The sequence below is a fragment of the Eublepharis macularius genome, chromosome 1, assembly GCF_028583425.1.
Source record: "Eublepharis macularius isolate TG4126 chromosome 1, MPM_Emac_v1.0, whole genome shotgun sequence".
Taxonomy (NCBI): domain Eukaryota; kingdom Metazoa; phylum Chordata; class Lepidosauria; order Squamata; family Eublepharidae; genus Eublepharis; species Eublepharis macularius.
In genome coordinates, this window is record NC_072790.1 from 220,096,042 (window position 1) to 220,111,172 (window position 15,131).

General features: G+C 44.6%; 1 protein-coding gene across 2 annotated transcripts in view; it reads left to right on the forward strand.

The window, feature by feature from the left end:
• KIF13B (kinesin family member 13B) overlaps positions 1–15,131 on the forward strand; it is a 156,941-nt gene that overhangs the window by 107,911 nt on the left and 33,899 nt on the right. For both annotated transcript variants that reach the window (XM_054988278.1, XM_054988287.1), the window contains exons 29-35: positions 1,236–1,291; positions 1,852–1,976; positions 4,155–4,331; positions 9,450–9,542; positions 10,668–10,820; positions 12,122–12,199; positions 12,733–12,786. In XM_054988278.1, the coding sequence (XP_054844253.1) occupies positions 1,236–1,291; positions 1,852–1,976; positions 4,155–4,331; positions 9,450–9,542; positions 10,668–10,820; positions 12,122–12,199; positions 12,733–12,786 (736 nt within the window). The remainder of the gene's footprint in view (positions 1–1,235; positions 1,292–1,851; positions 1,977–4,154; positions 4,332–9,449; positions 9,543–10,667; positions 10,821–12,121; positions 12,200–12,732; positions 12,787–15,131) is intronic.

Consider the following 15,131-nt stretch of genomic DNA (forward strand, 5'->3'; position numbering starts at 1 on the left):
AAATAAATAAGGATCGTTTCAGTGGGCTTAGACTGCTTAGGGTTTCACCAAGTTAAAGCTGTGACCTGTGAAGTGGCCTTCAGATAAATGGTTTTTCTTCCACTGCACGTGGGCTCTTGCCAGTTGCTGATCCAGCGACTTACTGACGTTGCAGCTTGTTGTGACTTCACAAAATTTGAGATCTTAGGAGAGGAAGAGGCAAAAAAGAGACAGGAAATTCTGGGACCATTGCTAAATCAACCCCAAAGGGCTGGGGAAGGAGGAGGCTGCTCCTGGAGTCTTCAGGCTGCTGTTGTGCCCAGATACTGATTCCTCTCTTTCTTCTTGTTCCTCATCACCTTTTCTACATAGCTTATGAGAGCCAGTGTGCCGTAGTGGTTAGTGTATTGGACTAGGGTCTGGGCGACCCAAGTTCAGTTCCTTGCTCTGCCCTGAAAGTTTGCTGGGTGACGTTGGGCCAGTTGCACGCCTTCAGCCTAATCTCCCTCACAGGGTTGTTGTTGTAAGGTTAAGATGGAAGAGAGGAGTCCTCATTGAAGAGAAAGCAGGGGTGCAAATGAAGCAAATAAACTTTGAAATTTGTAGTATAGTAGCGAAGAGACTGAGCTGCAAAGCAAGGAAGTCTTTGATTTGAATCTGTCTTTTGCTATTAGTTGAGCCCAGCTCTTCGTCTCAGCTTTCCCATCTGCAGTATGGGAATAATAATCCTGACCTTACACAGTTGTAAACTTACAGTGGTAATACATGCGATGGTCTCTGACCACTCTAAGAAGTGATGGAAAGATGCCCCAGATTGTCATTAGCTGTAGCCGAGCTACTTTTGATACCTTTGCCACCTTTTGGCATGCTTTTCCAAATCATCTGCATCTAAAACTTGCAACCCATAACTTGCATTATGAACACAAACGGGGAGGGTAGATTTTCATTTAAGCATACAGTATATGTAGGCATAGATAGGTAAAATTAACATTTCAGAAGTCAATTCTCCAGAGTACCAAAATGCACTCTTGAGTTGAGCACCCCCTTTAAAAATACTGACAGTTTTTTTGTCCTCTGCGTTTACAAGAGTAAATTATGTTAAAGCCACGTTTACCAAGGTTATCATTGCCTTGACCTACAATTGCATGGGTACAGAATGTAATATACAGCAGTCTTGTATCATAAGGGACGTGTCTGGAGTTAAATCCACCTCGATTGATATGCCATCCTTGCCTGCGTCTCTTATTTCCTTTTAGGACACCTGTGCCTGGTATGGAGACGCACATTCCAGTCATTTTCCTTGATTTAAATGGTAAGTTGCTGCACAAGCAAAGAGATAAGAAGTAATGCTAAGAAATTCAAACAAATACAGCAGAAGGAATTAAGAAAGAATTAAGATGAACTGCAAGTGATGGGTTAAAAGCAATACTGCAAATAATAAATTGGATGTCCCTCCCCAGCTAGGGCAGTTGGATTATTGTCCTCTCTTTCTAGCCTTCAAAGTTTAAGGCTTTTTGGCACTAGAAGAAAGCATTGTGTATGCAGTCTTACTAGCAATGCCCTGGAATAGCTAGTGACTGTCTTCTCCCCCTACCCCTTCTAGCCTTAATAGCTCTTTCAAGGTGTAAAAGAAAATGCACCGTATGAACCAGCCGTCACATTGCTCTGCTAAATTAGTACTCCGCTGTGAAATGGGTGCACACACGTGTCTCTGTGAAGAAGGTGATTGAGAACTGGTCGTGATTCAAGTTCCATTTTTCTCTGTCTATGGCGCACAGTCATGGTTTGGCAGACACTTAGCCTGGGTCTTGCATGTTCACTGCACTGCTGAAGCTGCCTTTTACAGGATCCCAATCTCTATTTTGCCTTTAGCGGATGACTTCAGCTCTCAGGATAACCTTGATGAGCCCGAAGCTGGTGGCTGGGATGCCACTCTGGTTGCTGAAGATGAAGATGAGTTCTTTGAACTGCAGATCGTAAAGCATTCTGACAGTGAGGTAAGGTAGACAGGAATATAGGTGATCTTGAGTGTATGAAGCTCCATTATACAGGGAATCCGTATAACTCAGTGTTCCTCTTCTGGCCATCAGCGCCTCTTCAAGGTCTGGAGGTCTTTCTCAATGCTTCCTACCCGAGGCCTTCTGCTTAGCAAGCATTTGGTCCAGTGTGGAGCCTTGGTCCCTCCTGGGCTGTGCTGGTCTTGGACTGAGCCAAGGCTGTCCATCCATTGCTACGAATGCAGTTGCACTGCATTAACCCTATGATGTAAGTGGCAGGTGGTTGTTCTCTGCCTAGCAAAGGCTGCCTCGTGTTCTCACAGCTGTTCAGTTTTCCAGCAGCTAGCCGTTGCTGCCCCTGTGGAGTCTGAAGGAGTAGAAGCTACTGTGATTCAGGGCTAGTTGGTGGTTCACAGGCTGTATCCTTGCCCAACATTTCTCAAGTCCCAGATTCAAAAGCCCCCAGAGCCTGAATACTGACCAGGCACTTCTGTTTACTAAACCATGTGGGCTAAGTGTAGATGGTATGTTATTTCCTGCACAAAATGTGTTACATACTGGCTATTTAGTTAATTAGAGAGTAGGTCTATTGTGGTTAAAGACTAAAGCTGAAATCTCTGCTCATCATGTAGCTAACTGGGTGTACTTAGGCATCACTCTGTCTACTTAACTTTATATCCCAAAGTTGTTGTGAAGATAGAGTGGAACAGGAAAGAGAGATTTATGTTGCCCTGAGGTCCTTTTGAGGAATGGCATGCTGAGAGTTAGTGTAGTTTGGTGTAGTGGTTAAGAAGAGTAGCAAGACTCTAATCTGGAGAGCTGGGTTTGATTCCCCACTCCTCCGCTTGAAGCCAGCTGGATGACCTTGGGTCAGTCACAGCTCTCTGGAGCGCTCTCAGTCCCACCCACCTCGTGAGGATAATAATAACACGCTTTGTAAACTGCTCTGAGTGGGTGTTAAGTTGTTCTGAAGGGTGGTATATAAACCAGATATTATTATTATTATTATTATTATTATTATTATTATTATTATTATTATTATTATTATTATTATTAGTTTAGAGGAGCCAAAGTGATGCAGTAGTTAGAGGGACAAACTAGGATCTGGGAGACCAAGTCTTGAATCTCCATTCTGCTATGGAGAGGAGGTGACTGAGAGGCGATATGATAACCCTATAGAGGATGGCACTGAGTTGTTTTCCGTTGCCTCAGAAGGTTGGACCAGAATTAATGGATTGAAACAAAATCAAAAAAAGTTTTCAGCTAAACATTAGGAAGAACTTCCTGATAGAGTGGTTCCTCAGTGGAACAGGCTTCCTCGGGAGGTGGTGGGCTCTCCTTCTTTGGGAGTTTTTAAGCAGAGGCTAGATGGCCATCGGACAGCAGTGCTGATTCTGTGAATCTAGGCAGATCATGAGAGGGAGGGCAGGAAGGATTACATCATTGCTTAGTTCTCGTGGTCCCTTCTTACACACCCAGGGTAATGCCAGACGCCACTTTGAGGGCAGAAAGCAAATTTCCCCAGGCCAGTTTGGCTAGGGATCATGACGGTGTTTTGCTATCTTCTGGTTGGGGGGGTGGTCACTGGGGGTGTGTGGAGGAGAGGTAGTTGTGAATTTCCTGCATTGTGCAGGGGGTTGGACTAGATGACCCTGGAATACCGTCCAACGCTATGATTCTGTGACGTTGGGCCAGTCAGCCTAGCCTACCTCAGGAGTTGTTATGAGGATAAAATGGAGGAGGTGGAAATTATGTTAGCTTGTTTGGGTCCTCATCAGAGAGAAAGATGGGGTTATAAATGAGGCAAATAAGCAAATAAATAATTTAAAAAATCATGGTACGCAGGTAGAATTGCTTGTATATTTTTGGCTATTAAGTAGTTCTTAAGGTAGTTTACAGTTTAAAAATGGGGCAAACAACTAAAATAGTAAATAATCAATGAAGTACAATTAAAACAGCAGTATATATTGGAAAAGGTAGGAAAGAATCTTCCTTCATCGACGACAAAAGGTAAAAAGACACAGCAACAGCAAAAAAAGTCACAAAATTACAGTGCAAGGAAAAAAGGGTGGAAACAGTTTGCCAATAAAGCCAACCATATTTGAAGTGCCCCTAACTGTGAGTGTGAGCAGACTCAGCTTGTTACTGGCTTTTCCTGTTTGTGTGTCTGTTTTGCAGGTGAAGGCGGAAGCTTCCTGGGACTCCACAGTTCATAACTGCCCACAGCTCAGCAGAGGGACAGTAGCAGAGCAAAGAGTTTTCCTTATAGTGCGGGTGACGGTGCAGCTCAGCCACCCTGCAGAAATGCAGATTGTCCTCCGTAAGCGGATATGCGTCAATATCTATGGCAAGCAGGTACATCTCCGAATGGATCTGTGAATGCAAGAACTCCGCGGTTTGTTCAGGTCGAGTCCATCTCATCCAGCATTCGGTTTCTAACTGCAGACAGTCAGATTTCCCTGGGCAGCCCAAACTCAGTGTTTCTTCTGATCCTTGCATCTGGTGTTGAAGGTGCATAACTGCCTCTGTTCATATAGAGATTCGGTTTTGCTATGGCTAATAATACATCCTCCGTGAGTTTGTCCATTCTGTTTTTATAAAGCCTCCTAAGCTAACGGCTATTGTCACATACTGTGGTGGTGAATTCCGTTACTGAGCTTTGGATAGGACAGGAATGTGAAAGTAAATCTTAACATTCACCTTTGCAGGGACCAAGAGCCTGCACCCTAATTTTTTTTTAGTGGTACTGTCTCTCTTGAGGGGGATGCTCAAAGCAGAATATGGGAAGTAGCATTTCAGCCCCTTTCTTACCAGTCCTCTATTCCTGTCCATACTGGTTTACTTTCACCCCTACCCAGAACCCAGACATGTTTAGCTTGCTTGCTAGATTTCTAGCATAGTGAACAAGGGGCTAAACAAGTTTTTATGATTTGATTTTCTTACATATTTCACCAGCCCTTGGTTGCTGACAGAGAGTCTTCTTTTGAACTGAGCTGATAGTAAAGAAGGCCTCCTTGAAAAAGATTTGAGTATTGACACCTCTGCTCTTTAAACACATGTCCACCTTGCTATTTGAGATCTTATGACTGAGTGGCTGTTTAGGGCAGTGGTCTCCAGCCTTTCCAGCAATGCGACCCACTGAGCTGGAAGCACCTGATAGGAAGTCATATGACATCATAGTCACATGATAGGAAGTGGGAGGGCAGAGTTTCCGGGTCATCAGTGTCAAGAACGGAATTGTTGGTAGCAGACCAAAAGAAATGCAAGCCAAGCACCAGGAGGTGTTCCATAGTAAAGAATAAGTCAAGAATCAGAGCTGTGGAAGAATCCTCTCCACCCACTAAGTGGTCTTGACTCACCAACATACTGTTCTTCTTGGCATGCGTGCAAAGGGAGGCCTGGCATGCTCTGTGTGCATATGCACTAGCAGCAGGTCCTTCCAAAAGGCAGTAAAAAAGATAGCTGTATAGGGGCTCACAACCCACCTAGGACTCCCGACCCATGCGTTGAAGACCACTGAAGTAGCTAAGAAGGCTGTGAGTTCCAGTCCAAAGACCACGTGAAGCAGATGTGCCTACAGAACTTCTGCATTTGCAAAGGTTTCTCTGTTCACTTTCATAGTCTAGGCTGCTCCAGGGACACTATCGAATGCACTCACAAAACTGTTTCTGCCCCTGAAATGAATGACACGTCACTGGTGATTGGTCCTGGTTTTGGCCTCATAGCTTCCTGGTGCATCACAGAACATCTAAAATGGAATTTCAGATACTGTAGTGGCTGAAGGGATCAGGGAGATCTGTTTTCCATTTGCAATGAATGGCTATATTGAAAGAAAATGCTGCTGTTTGGTTTAGGTTCCCCAGTCAAAAGACACCTGACTATCTTATGTTGGCTTTTGATTCCTCTCTTTTCCCCTTGCTCTAAAATCCTGGGACATATCTCAGGCGATTTGGGAAGGAGGGGAGTGTCATCTTTCTCTTTCCCTTCTCCCCATTGAACGGCTTTTAGTTCTCCCAGCTGGGAGCTTTCCCTCTGATGCAGTCCTTCTGCCTTACTGACTTTCTTCCTTTTCTTTGGCTCTCCTTTGCTCCTGATTCCGTGGCCGTCGCTAGAACCCCTGCAGAAAGACTCCGGGAGGCTAGTGATCCATTATTGCTGCAGCATCTTGAAGGAGAATTTTTTCTCTCTGCATGGCTTCAGTGTACTGAGGATCATTCGTGTTGTCAGCACCATTTGCCTCCAAAATAGATATTTCGTCCGCGCTTGATTTTAACAGGCAGGATTTGATAGGTTTCCTGGTCCTTTTCTGCATGTTAGCAAAAGTTTGCTTGGGCAAATCTACCTTGCCAAGGGTTTTCAGCCTATTTAATTTTGTCTCTGGCGTTTGTGACTGGTCTCTTTTCTGTTGCTTCAATGGGGTGTTTTTGTGACTGGGTTTTGTTTTGGGGTTGTTGTTTTTTTGGGCTTGGCTTGTAGCTTGGCTCAGCTCATTCAGTCTGCTTGTAAGATATTCAAGACAAGTAGAAAATAGAGGCTAGAGTGAATTCATGAGGTTGCGATCCTGACATAGCTGCTTGTGTAAAATGGGCTCCTGCTGGCAATATCTTTAGATGTAACAATAATGCAAAGGGAACCTCTGTATCTCTGCTTTGTGCAAAATAGACCTTTCATATTTGCTAGAATAGGAACCTCTTAGGATCATCCTTCTAAATTCAAGTTTCTAGGGGAAGCTCAGCATCCTGAATAACCCAGACTAGCCCAAAGTCTTCAGAGCTTGGAAGCAAAAGCAGGATTGGCCATGATTAGTACTAGGGTGGGAGACTGCCAAGGAATTCTAGGGTTCCTGTGCAGAGGAAGGCAATTGCAGACTGCTTCTATTCACCTCTTGCTTTGAAACCTCAAGAGGAGTCGCCATAAGTCAGTTCTGATTTGATGACAATTATTATTATTATTAGGAGCAGCTCCACTCCAAGTCCCCCCTCTAGTTCTGAAGTCAAGCAGCTAGACTTAAATAGTAGGGCTGCCTTGGTCTTGGTCTTTCTTTATGGGACATCTTCTTTCATTCCCCTGATGTGCACTTGGCTTGTGGGCTGTCTTTGCCTTTAGGAGAGCAGCAAAGGCTCTTTAAAACACAAAGGAGGACTCCACTCCCAAGTGTAGCTTGTGCTGGTTTTTTTATGGTGATTTTGTGAGACGGCTTCATCCTCTCAGTACAGTTTTAAGCAGCCTTTTGCCAGCCTCCATGGTAGAAGGCTGGCAAAAAAAATTGCAGCTAAATTGAGTGAAAACTGCTGTAGGGATAGCTTGAGCTTTGTTCTGTTGCAGGAGATGAAAGAGACATTCGCAGGGAGCAGGAACCCAATGCCTTGCGTTGCTTTGCTCCTTTTGCCTCATCATGGAGTCCAGAGCTCCTTTTGGCCAGGGATCAGTGCACGTTTCCCAGGGTGATAAAAAATAGCCCCCAGAATACACTTGCAGCGATGCTTTGCAGGCACCTGTGGCCAGCAACTCATTTTTTGGACAGCCACTTTGAAGACAGCGAAGTGCTCCACGTCAGACTTACACAAACCCGTTCATCTCAGAATGGCCTTTGGGCAGGTTCTCTTCCCACAGAGGAGAGAGTTCAGGGGCTTTCCTGCAGGCCAGGTGGGGTCTGTGATTGCATTCTCTCGTTACTTTAATGGTGAAAAGCCACTTGCTGGGGCAAGTCTGGTTTAGATGGGAAGACGGTGTTCAGGCATGGAAATCTGTCCTTTTTGCTAATGGCATCTCAGAGGACCAGTTTCTGGAAAAAAAACAGCTTCATTTATATTCTGCTGCTCTCTCCAATGGGGACCCAAAGTGACTTAGATTGTTCTCCTCTCTTCCGTTTTATCCTAACATCAACCCTTTAAGATAGGCTAGGCTAAGAGTGTGTGACTAGAAGCTCCCTTATTGACCTTGGGCCTTGGCAGAGTGGGGATTTGAACCTTGGTCTCCCAGATCCTAGCCCTGCCCTCTAACCACTACACAAACCTGGCTCTTTTTAAAAGTGAAGTGGGGAGGGGATGTCAACTCCTTCCAGCACACTGTGACTCCCCCCCCCCCCCCCCCAGTTACTTTCTAAAGTTAAAAATACGTGTTAGGTGATCCAATCTTGAATTTCCCAAATCTTGTCCAGTTGTACCCTGAATGGGGCCACATTCAGATGGACAAAAGAGAGGGGAAGACTACTTTTAACGGCTGGAAGTTCAAAATGGGGAGAGAATTGTGTTCTTGTTAACAAGAACCAGAACGAATGCCCAGCATGACATGAGGAACTGCCTTCCGGTGAGCAAGGCCATCGGTCCATCCAACCCAGTTCTGTCCCCTTTGACTGGCTGGCAGCTGCTCTCCAGGGTCTCAGGCAGAGCCTTTCCCAGCTGGAGGATCTTTTATTGGAGATGTCGGGTATTGAACTCGGGGCCTTCTGCTTGCTTTATCACTCGGCCGGGGCTGCCTTGCCTCCTGTTCCATAGAAGTGCTCTGCTGGATCAGTCTGTTATGAGACATCAGCCTGAATCTTCCATGCCTGCCTTTTTGTACAAACTGCTCAGCTTGTAGGGCTTTTTAGTTATTCTCCACCACAAATATTTAACCCAAATGTATATTTCAAGACCGTATCAATAACCTTGCAGGGCAGCCAGTCTTTTTACAGCATTTCAGAATGACTCATCTCTGCATTAATTCAGGAGTCTGATTTTTAACCTCAGCCGAGGCACCCTGTCAGCATAAACAATGGCTCTGCCCCTCTTAAATCATTCTTGGTAATGATCTTTGTGGCTGAGGATTTAAAGACTAGACTTGTCTCCAATTCAGAATACAAGTAACTCATGCGCAAAAGAGAGAGAGAGAGAGAGAGAGAGATGGCGAGAGCTAGTCCTACTGGTTAAGAAGTAACTTCACCAGGCTTTTTACAAGCTTTGTGATTAGGTTGGACATTTACTTTCTGCCCAGTGGGCAAAACAGATCCATGGACATTTTTCCTCTGTGGTATGATATGGGGCCTCCTGAAGCATGCTGAGTGTCCTTATCCTTCCATCTTTGTATGGACTTGGAACTATTTTAGGAAAGCTGAGCATCGCATATAGCTTTGTGCGCAATTGACATATCTCACCCTACAGAATCTTGAAAGGGCTGCTTTGGTTTTGTGAAATGTGTGAGTTATTTAAATATAATTCACTGCAAGGCAGAGGAATTATCAGATCAAAGCTGGTTGGTTGGTTGATAGCCCTAGTTGGGAACTGCCCTGTGCGTGGACCTTTTGTGCCACTGAGAATAAAAGATTTTGGAAGGTAAATGGCCTCTACTTCCTCTTTAGTTAACATAGCAGCTACCTGCTTTTTTTTCTTTTGCTGTGTCGAGTTGATGTTGCTTTCCATATTGGCTTAATTTTGGTAACAGATGTACATCTGGCTTTTATCCAAGGCAATGAAATTTCTTTTACGTCCTTAGGGGTTTGCTCAGAGTTTCCTGAGAAGAATGTCCTACCGAAGTTCCATTCCTGGCTGTGGAGTCACCTTCGAAGTAGTTTCAAATATTCCAGAGGTGAATGTTTGGGCAGTAGTTTTTTTTGTGGTGGCTTTTTTTTAAAAGATAAAGGAAAATTGTTATCAAATTCAACCCCTTTCCTCAACTATTATCAAGTTAAGAATACTATATTAGTTTTATCTTGCTGTGTTGGTATATTTGTCAAAGTGTCTCTGCCAGGTTGCAGCCCATGTGGGGTCAGTATTCATGCATGTGGCTAATGGCAGATGATTAAGTGTCTGTCTTGGTCCCTGCATGGTCTGTTTCCAATACAGGTATTGGGGAAGGGAGGTTATATCTATTCGTGTTTTCCAGGGATCATCATGTCACACCACTACGCATACTGGTGGGCCTGTGGAGGTTGGTGCTGTGACTGGAACAGGGCAAAATCCCTTTTGTTTCTCAGCAGCAACAATCAAACCAGCCACCACATGTATACAGACAGATAGCAGTAGTTAAAAGGAAAGGTGGAAGCTATAGACAGTTCCAGCAGTAGCTCTCCAGCGTCTTTTTCACCTGAGATCCTTTTAAACTGGAGATGCTGGAGTTTGAACCTGAAATTTCTGCATCTGGAGCCTCTGCTTAGCCAGATAGTTTTTTCCCTTCCCAAAATGAATCTTTCCCCGTAGCTTAATATTACCTACTCTGCCTGTCAATAGTTCTCCAAGATCTCAAGCAGGAGTCTTTCTCAGCCTGCTAGCTGTGCAATCCTTTTTAGCTGGAAATGTTAGTATATTCTGCATACAAACTCTGTGCTCTGCCATTGAGATACAGTCCCTCCACTCCATTGTGAGTATGTAATCATGGAAGCCAAGTGGCAGGAACCAAGAGCATTTTTCTCTAATCATATCCACAGAGAGAGCTTTAGTAGGTCTCTCTTGGTCAGCAGATTCCAACGTTCTGGGGCCACAACAAAGTCGACTGCTCTGATCTGCCACCACCCCACCCGAGCTTGATTCTCAGGGAATGTACTCTAAGCCGGGACGCTGATATGGTTGGATGGGGTGAATGTCTCATGTAAGGAGCAGTGCAATCGTTAATGCAGATGAACATCCTCAAGAAGTATGCACAACAAGCATGCATTTTTGTATGGTGGTACCCTTACTCTAGCCTGTGATGACTGTTGGTGTTGGTTCCTTCCAGGATGCTCAGGGAGCGGAGGAACGCGAGGCACTAGCAAGGATGGCAGCCAATGTTGAAAATGCGGCTTCTGCTGACTCAGAAGCCCATATAGAGAAATACCTCCGGAGCGTGCTGGCTGTTGAGAATATTCTTACTCTGGACCGACTACGCCAGGTTAGTTAACACCAGTTCAAAATTCTGTGTGGCTGTTAGCATCCTATAGATTGTAGAACTGTGGCTTCTGCAGTAAAATCCAGTAACTTTTTTGTGGACTTCTGAAGATTTCACAGAAACCTGCAAACCTTGTTTTCTGAAAAGCAAGTTTCTAGTCTTCATGTTTGCAAAGAGGTGTTGGTAAAGCCCTAGAAACTAGAGAGGATTCGCAAAATGGAAAGATCTGCATTCTAGAAAATGTGTGGGATCTAACCTAGAAAGCCTTCCTGGATGGGGAGTACCATAACACAGGTGCCATTTCTGAGAAGACTGTACTCGTTGTTTCCTCTTTTTCTTCCTTTATATGTAAAGCAATGGGTTCCAATTTTCGCAACCATTCTCTGTGTGCAACCCTGGAGAGCCACTGATAAAGCTGATAATACTGAGTTGGTATAAGGCAACTTTATTTACAAGCATAGATGCATAAGTGGGTTGAGTGCCCTCTGGGAGATGGCCCTAGTTCATTGTGGAGGTGACGGGCTTCTCTCTGTGGCCCGCAACATCCCAACTGGTCTGGGAAGTGGAGCTGCTTTGCACCAACAGGGTTTTTTTTGTGTGTGTGTATGGTTTTTCAGAGCAGGTCAAATAAATCTTTTGTTCTGTTTTCTAATTCCAGGGTTGGCTTAGAGCCACTATATTGACACAATTTTGCACACAGGCTGTTTGGTGCTGGTTGGGAGAGTCCATATATCAGAATAAGCAGGGATGGGTTAGCTCAACAAGCTGGAGGGTTTAACCAGATGAGATGAAACGCCACAAGTCCATGACCATCTCTCTCAGCATTTTTAAAGCAACCCAGGGAGACCTGTAGTTGCATCTCCACTGCAGAGCTGCAAGCTGCAAGTCGTGGTGTTAACTCTTTTTCCACGTTGCACAGTGTTTCTCTAATAAGGTGCTCCCCTTTAGCTTGTGTTAGCTCCTGTGCAGAAAAAGAGGTAGGGTAAGAGGATGCAACTATCTTTATTTTCCTTCCCAGGGCTAATGGCAGCCCCAAGGAGCAGATTCTGTTAAACAGAATGGCAGCTAAGAAGGGGAGTTTGTCTGGTCCAGTCCCTTGACTCTAATCCAGATGGGGCAGGTGTTCTTAAAATGAGGTTAAAACCTTTGGGAGATCCAGTCAAGGATCTTTCATGTGTTGTCTAGCTGAACCCTGACAAGCACAGCTCTCAAGGAAGGAAGGGAGGGTGTACCTAACTTGTGCAGCTCCAAACTTGCCATTCTTCACAGATTCATTATTATGCCTGGTGATTGTTTGTTTTCAGGAGGTTGCCGTCAAGGAACAGCTAACAGGCAAAGGAAAACTGAACAGAAAGAGCCTGAGTTCCCCAAATGTCAATCGAGTGAGTCCCTACGGTTGTACTTAAATCCATCAGGATGTATGGGAGGGGAAGTAGGTCCAAGCTTAAATGAAGACTTGATGACCATCCCATAGGTCTGATGAGGAAAGAAAGGCCACAGGACGGGTGGCAGTTCTTTGACTGGGATCAGTGTTGGTTGGCATCCCACTGCACACAGCCACTTTGGAGCCATGCAGATACCAGTTCCACTGTCATCATTCTAGGTGCAGCTCAGGTCATGGCTGATTTGTGCATCTCTGCACACTTTTGTCATATCACTGTCAGAGCTGTTGATTGAGAAGGAAGGTGCATGACATATACAGAAGTTGGGGGAGAGGCCTTTTTTGTGCTCATAGACTGTCCAAAACAGTGCTGGATTATCTGATGGTGCAGCTCCGCAATGTGGCAGAAAATCAGTTTTTGCTTCTGGTACTACCTTGGTCTTCACGTCCCTTGCTCACCATTACACACTTACATTGGATGCCTCAGGGACATCTCCCTTTTAAGTTTCACCTCTTCTGTTTTCATTTTTACAGCTCTCTGCAAGTCGCCAAGATCTAAATCCACCATATAGCCTTGCTACTTACAAAGTAAGTTTCAAGATTTTCTTAATGGAAGTACATAGAAGAACTGTGCAATGAACATTTTCTCCTGCTATAGTAGAAACGGGAAGGATGGCATTTTTGTTTTCAGAAATAAGCAAAGTTGGTCTTCTCTCTTGACAAGCTTTATGTTAACAAATTGAATTGCTTTAGAAAGCCTCCACCCCCAATCCAGTTTTTAAAGTAAATTCTTTGCCTTGGATCAGCTGACTTTGTTAAATAAGTCTAGACTGTCAAGCAGGACTTAATGCAAGCTTGTGGTCTCAACCTACAGAACTTATTTTCAGTGCTGGGACTCAGCTTTCAGAATACATGTCTGATATGTCTGTTTGAGCCTGTGTACGCTTATTTTATCTTAAGAGATTTATACCCTGTTTTTCCATTCTTTGTTCTTCTTTAGTAGAAGACACTTACACCCAGCTTGGAAGATTAGTCTCCCTAATATTCTTTCCACTGAAGAAGGATAATCTTCTCTGGATGATGTTAGATTTATTCTTTATTTGCCTTTTCACCCTTCCTTCAAAGAGCTGAAAGATGCACATGGAGAGTTCCCAGGTGATCTTCCATTCGGGCCTTGGCTAGATTTAAAGTCGCCTAGTTTGAGACCTTGAATTTGGGTTGAGACCTTTAAACCATTTCCTGGGCCATATATGTGGGAGCATAGATTGCTATCCCATTCATTGGTTGATTCTCAGTGGATCATAACAGATCTCGTAATGTACATCTCTGGCCAATGTTACTTTACAATCTGTAGGAGAATAGTCTCCAGAACATTCTGTTGGGTCTTAGAGCCTGCCTGTCCTCCCAGAATCCAACAAGAAGCACTTATTTTCTCAATGAGTAATTAAATTGTGGAATTCATTAGCAGAGGATGTAGTGATGGCCACAAGCATAGATGATTTAAAAGGGCATTAGACAGATTCTTGAAATCAGGGAAAGACCTTGACCTCTATGCCACAATATGCTGGACTAAGTAGACCACCTGTGTGATCCAGCAAGGCTGCTCTTACGTTCTTATGCAGCTGCAAGCATTTTGGAGAAAAGGGGACCTCTGAACATGTACAGTGTGTTTTTCTCATTGCTGAATACCTGCAACCACCTCTTCCCAAACAACTAGAATAAGAAAATTGTTCTTTCCTGTGGCAAGTTTCTCAGCTTTCAGACATACTGGGAGATGCAGCTCACCATGTGAACTGGGTCCACCACACAGCTTGATTTTTACCACCATTGTGTTGGCAGTTGCCACCTGAGTGGGATACAAAACTCTTTGCATGATGGTCCCAGCATGCAATGAATTCTGTTTCATTATACGGCTAGCAGGTAGGAAGTTTTAACTCAAGGGAAAGAGCCCTTTATCATCTACCTCAAGGATTCCAGCCCAGATTGTATAGTCTGATAAAGTAGGGAGGAATATTGAAATAAATAAATGAATTGTAGCTTCTAAGGCAGGCATGAGTGCAGGAATCTTTTTAGTGTGTGAAATACTATCACGGTTTAACAGTTGCTGCGGCTGGGCATTATCCGTGCTCAGTGCTCCCATTGGGATCAATGGGTCTTGTAGGTGTTCAGTGTTTAGCGGGCTGGATGCACCAGAAGAGTCATGGAAGGTGTTGGCAGAGCAGAGCTTTCCTTGCCGACAGGGAGCTTCTGCTATATTGTGGTTGAGTGGTTGGGTCGCGAATCAGCACCGTGCTGCTTCAACTCTCACTTCTGCCATGAGCTCTGCAGGTGGCCTTGGGTAAGCCGCTCCTCTCAGCCTCAGCTCCCCAGATGTACTGTGGGGATAATAACAACACTGTTCACCCCTCTGAGTGGGACAGTAATCTGTCTTCAAGGGCAGTATATAAACTCACTGTTGTTGTTGTTGTTGCTGTTCATCTTCTCTAAGCAACCTGTCATTTGTCCTGAAATGCTTTCTCCTCTGAGGAGCAGAAGAGCCTCACGAGGAAAATGAACCATAAGACAGGATACTGCAAGTAAAATCTCCTTTTTCCCTCTTCCATTCATAGCTTGCTTCGGTAGAAGAGGGGAAAGAGGTGATTTTGCTTGATTCCCCCTCAGCACTGCAGCCCCCCCCCCAAACTTGTGACTCATTTTTCTTGAAAGGCTGTCCCAGAGCTCAGAGAGGAGTTTCGTGACACATTTGGGAGGGACACGGTGAGGAAAGATCTGCTCTGCAAACACCTTCTGTGAACTCTTTCAGTGGATCCAGCCCACTGAGTTTATCACTTTTATCAGTGCAAGCACCACATGCAGTGCTGGAACCGCACTGCTGGTGGTAAGCAGTGACTTTGGTTTTACTTTTTGTTTTCTATTGTAGTATTTTCTATTGA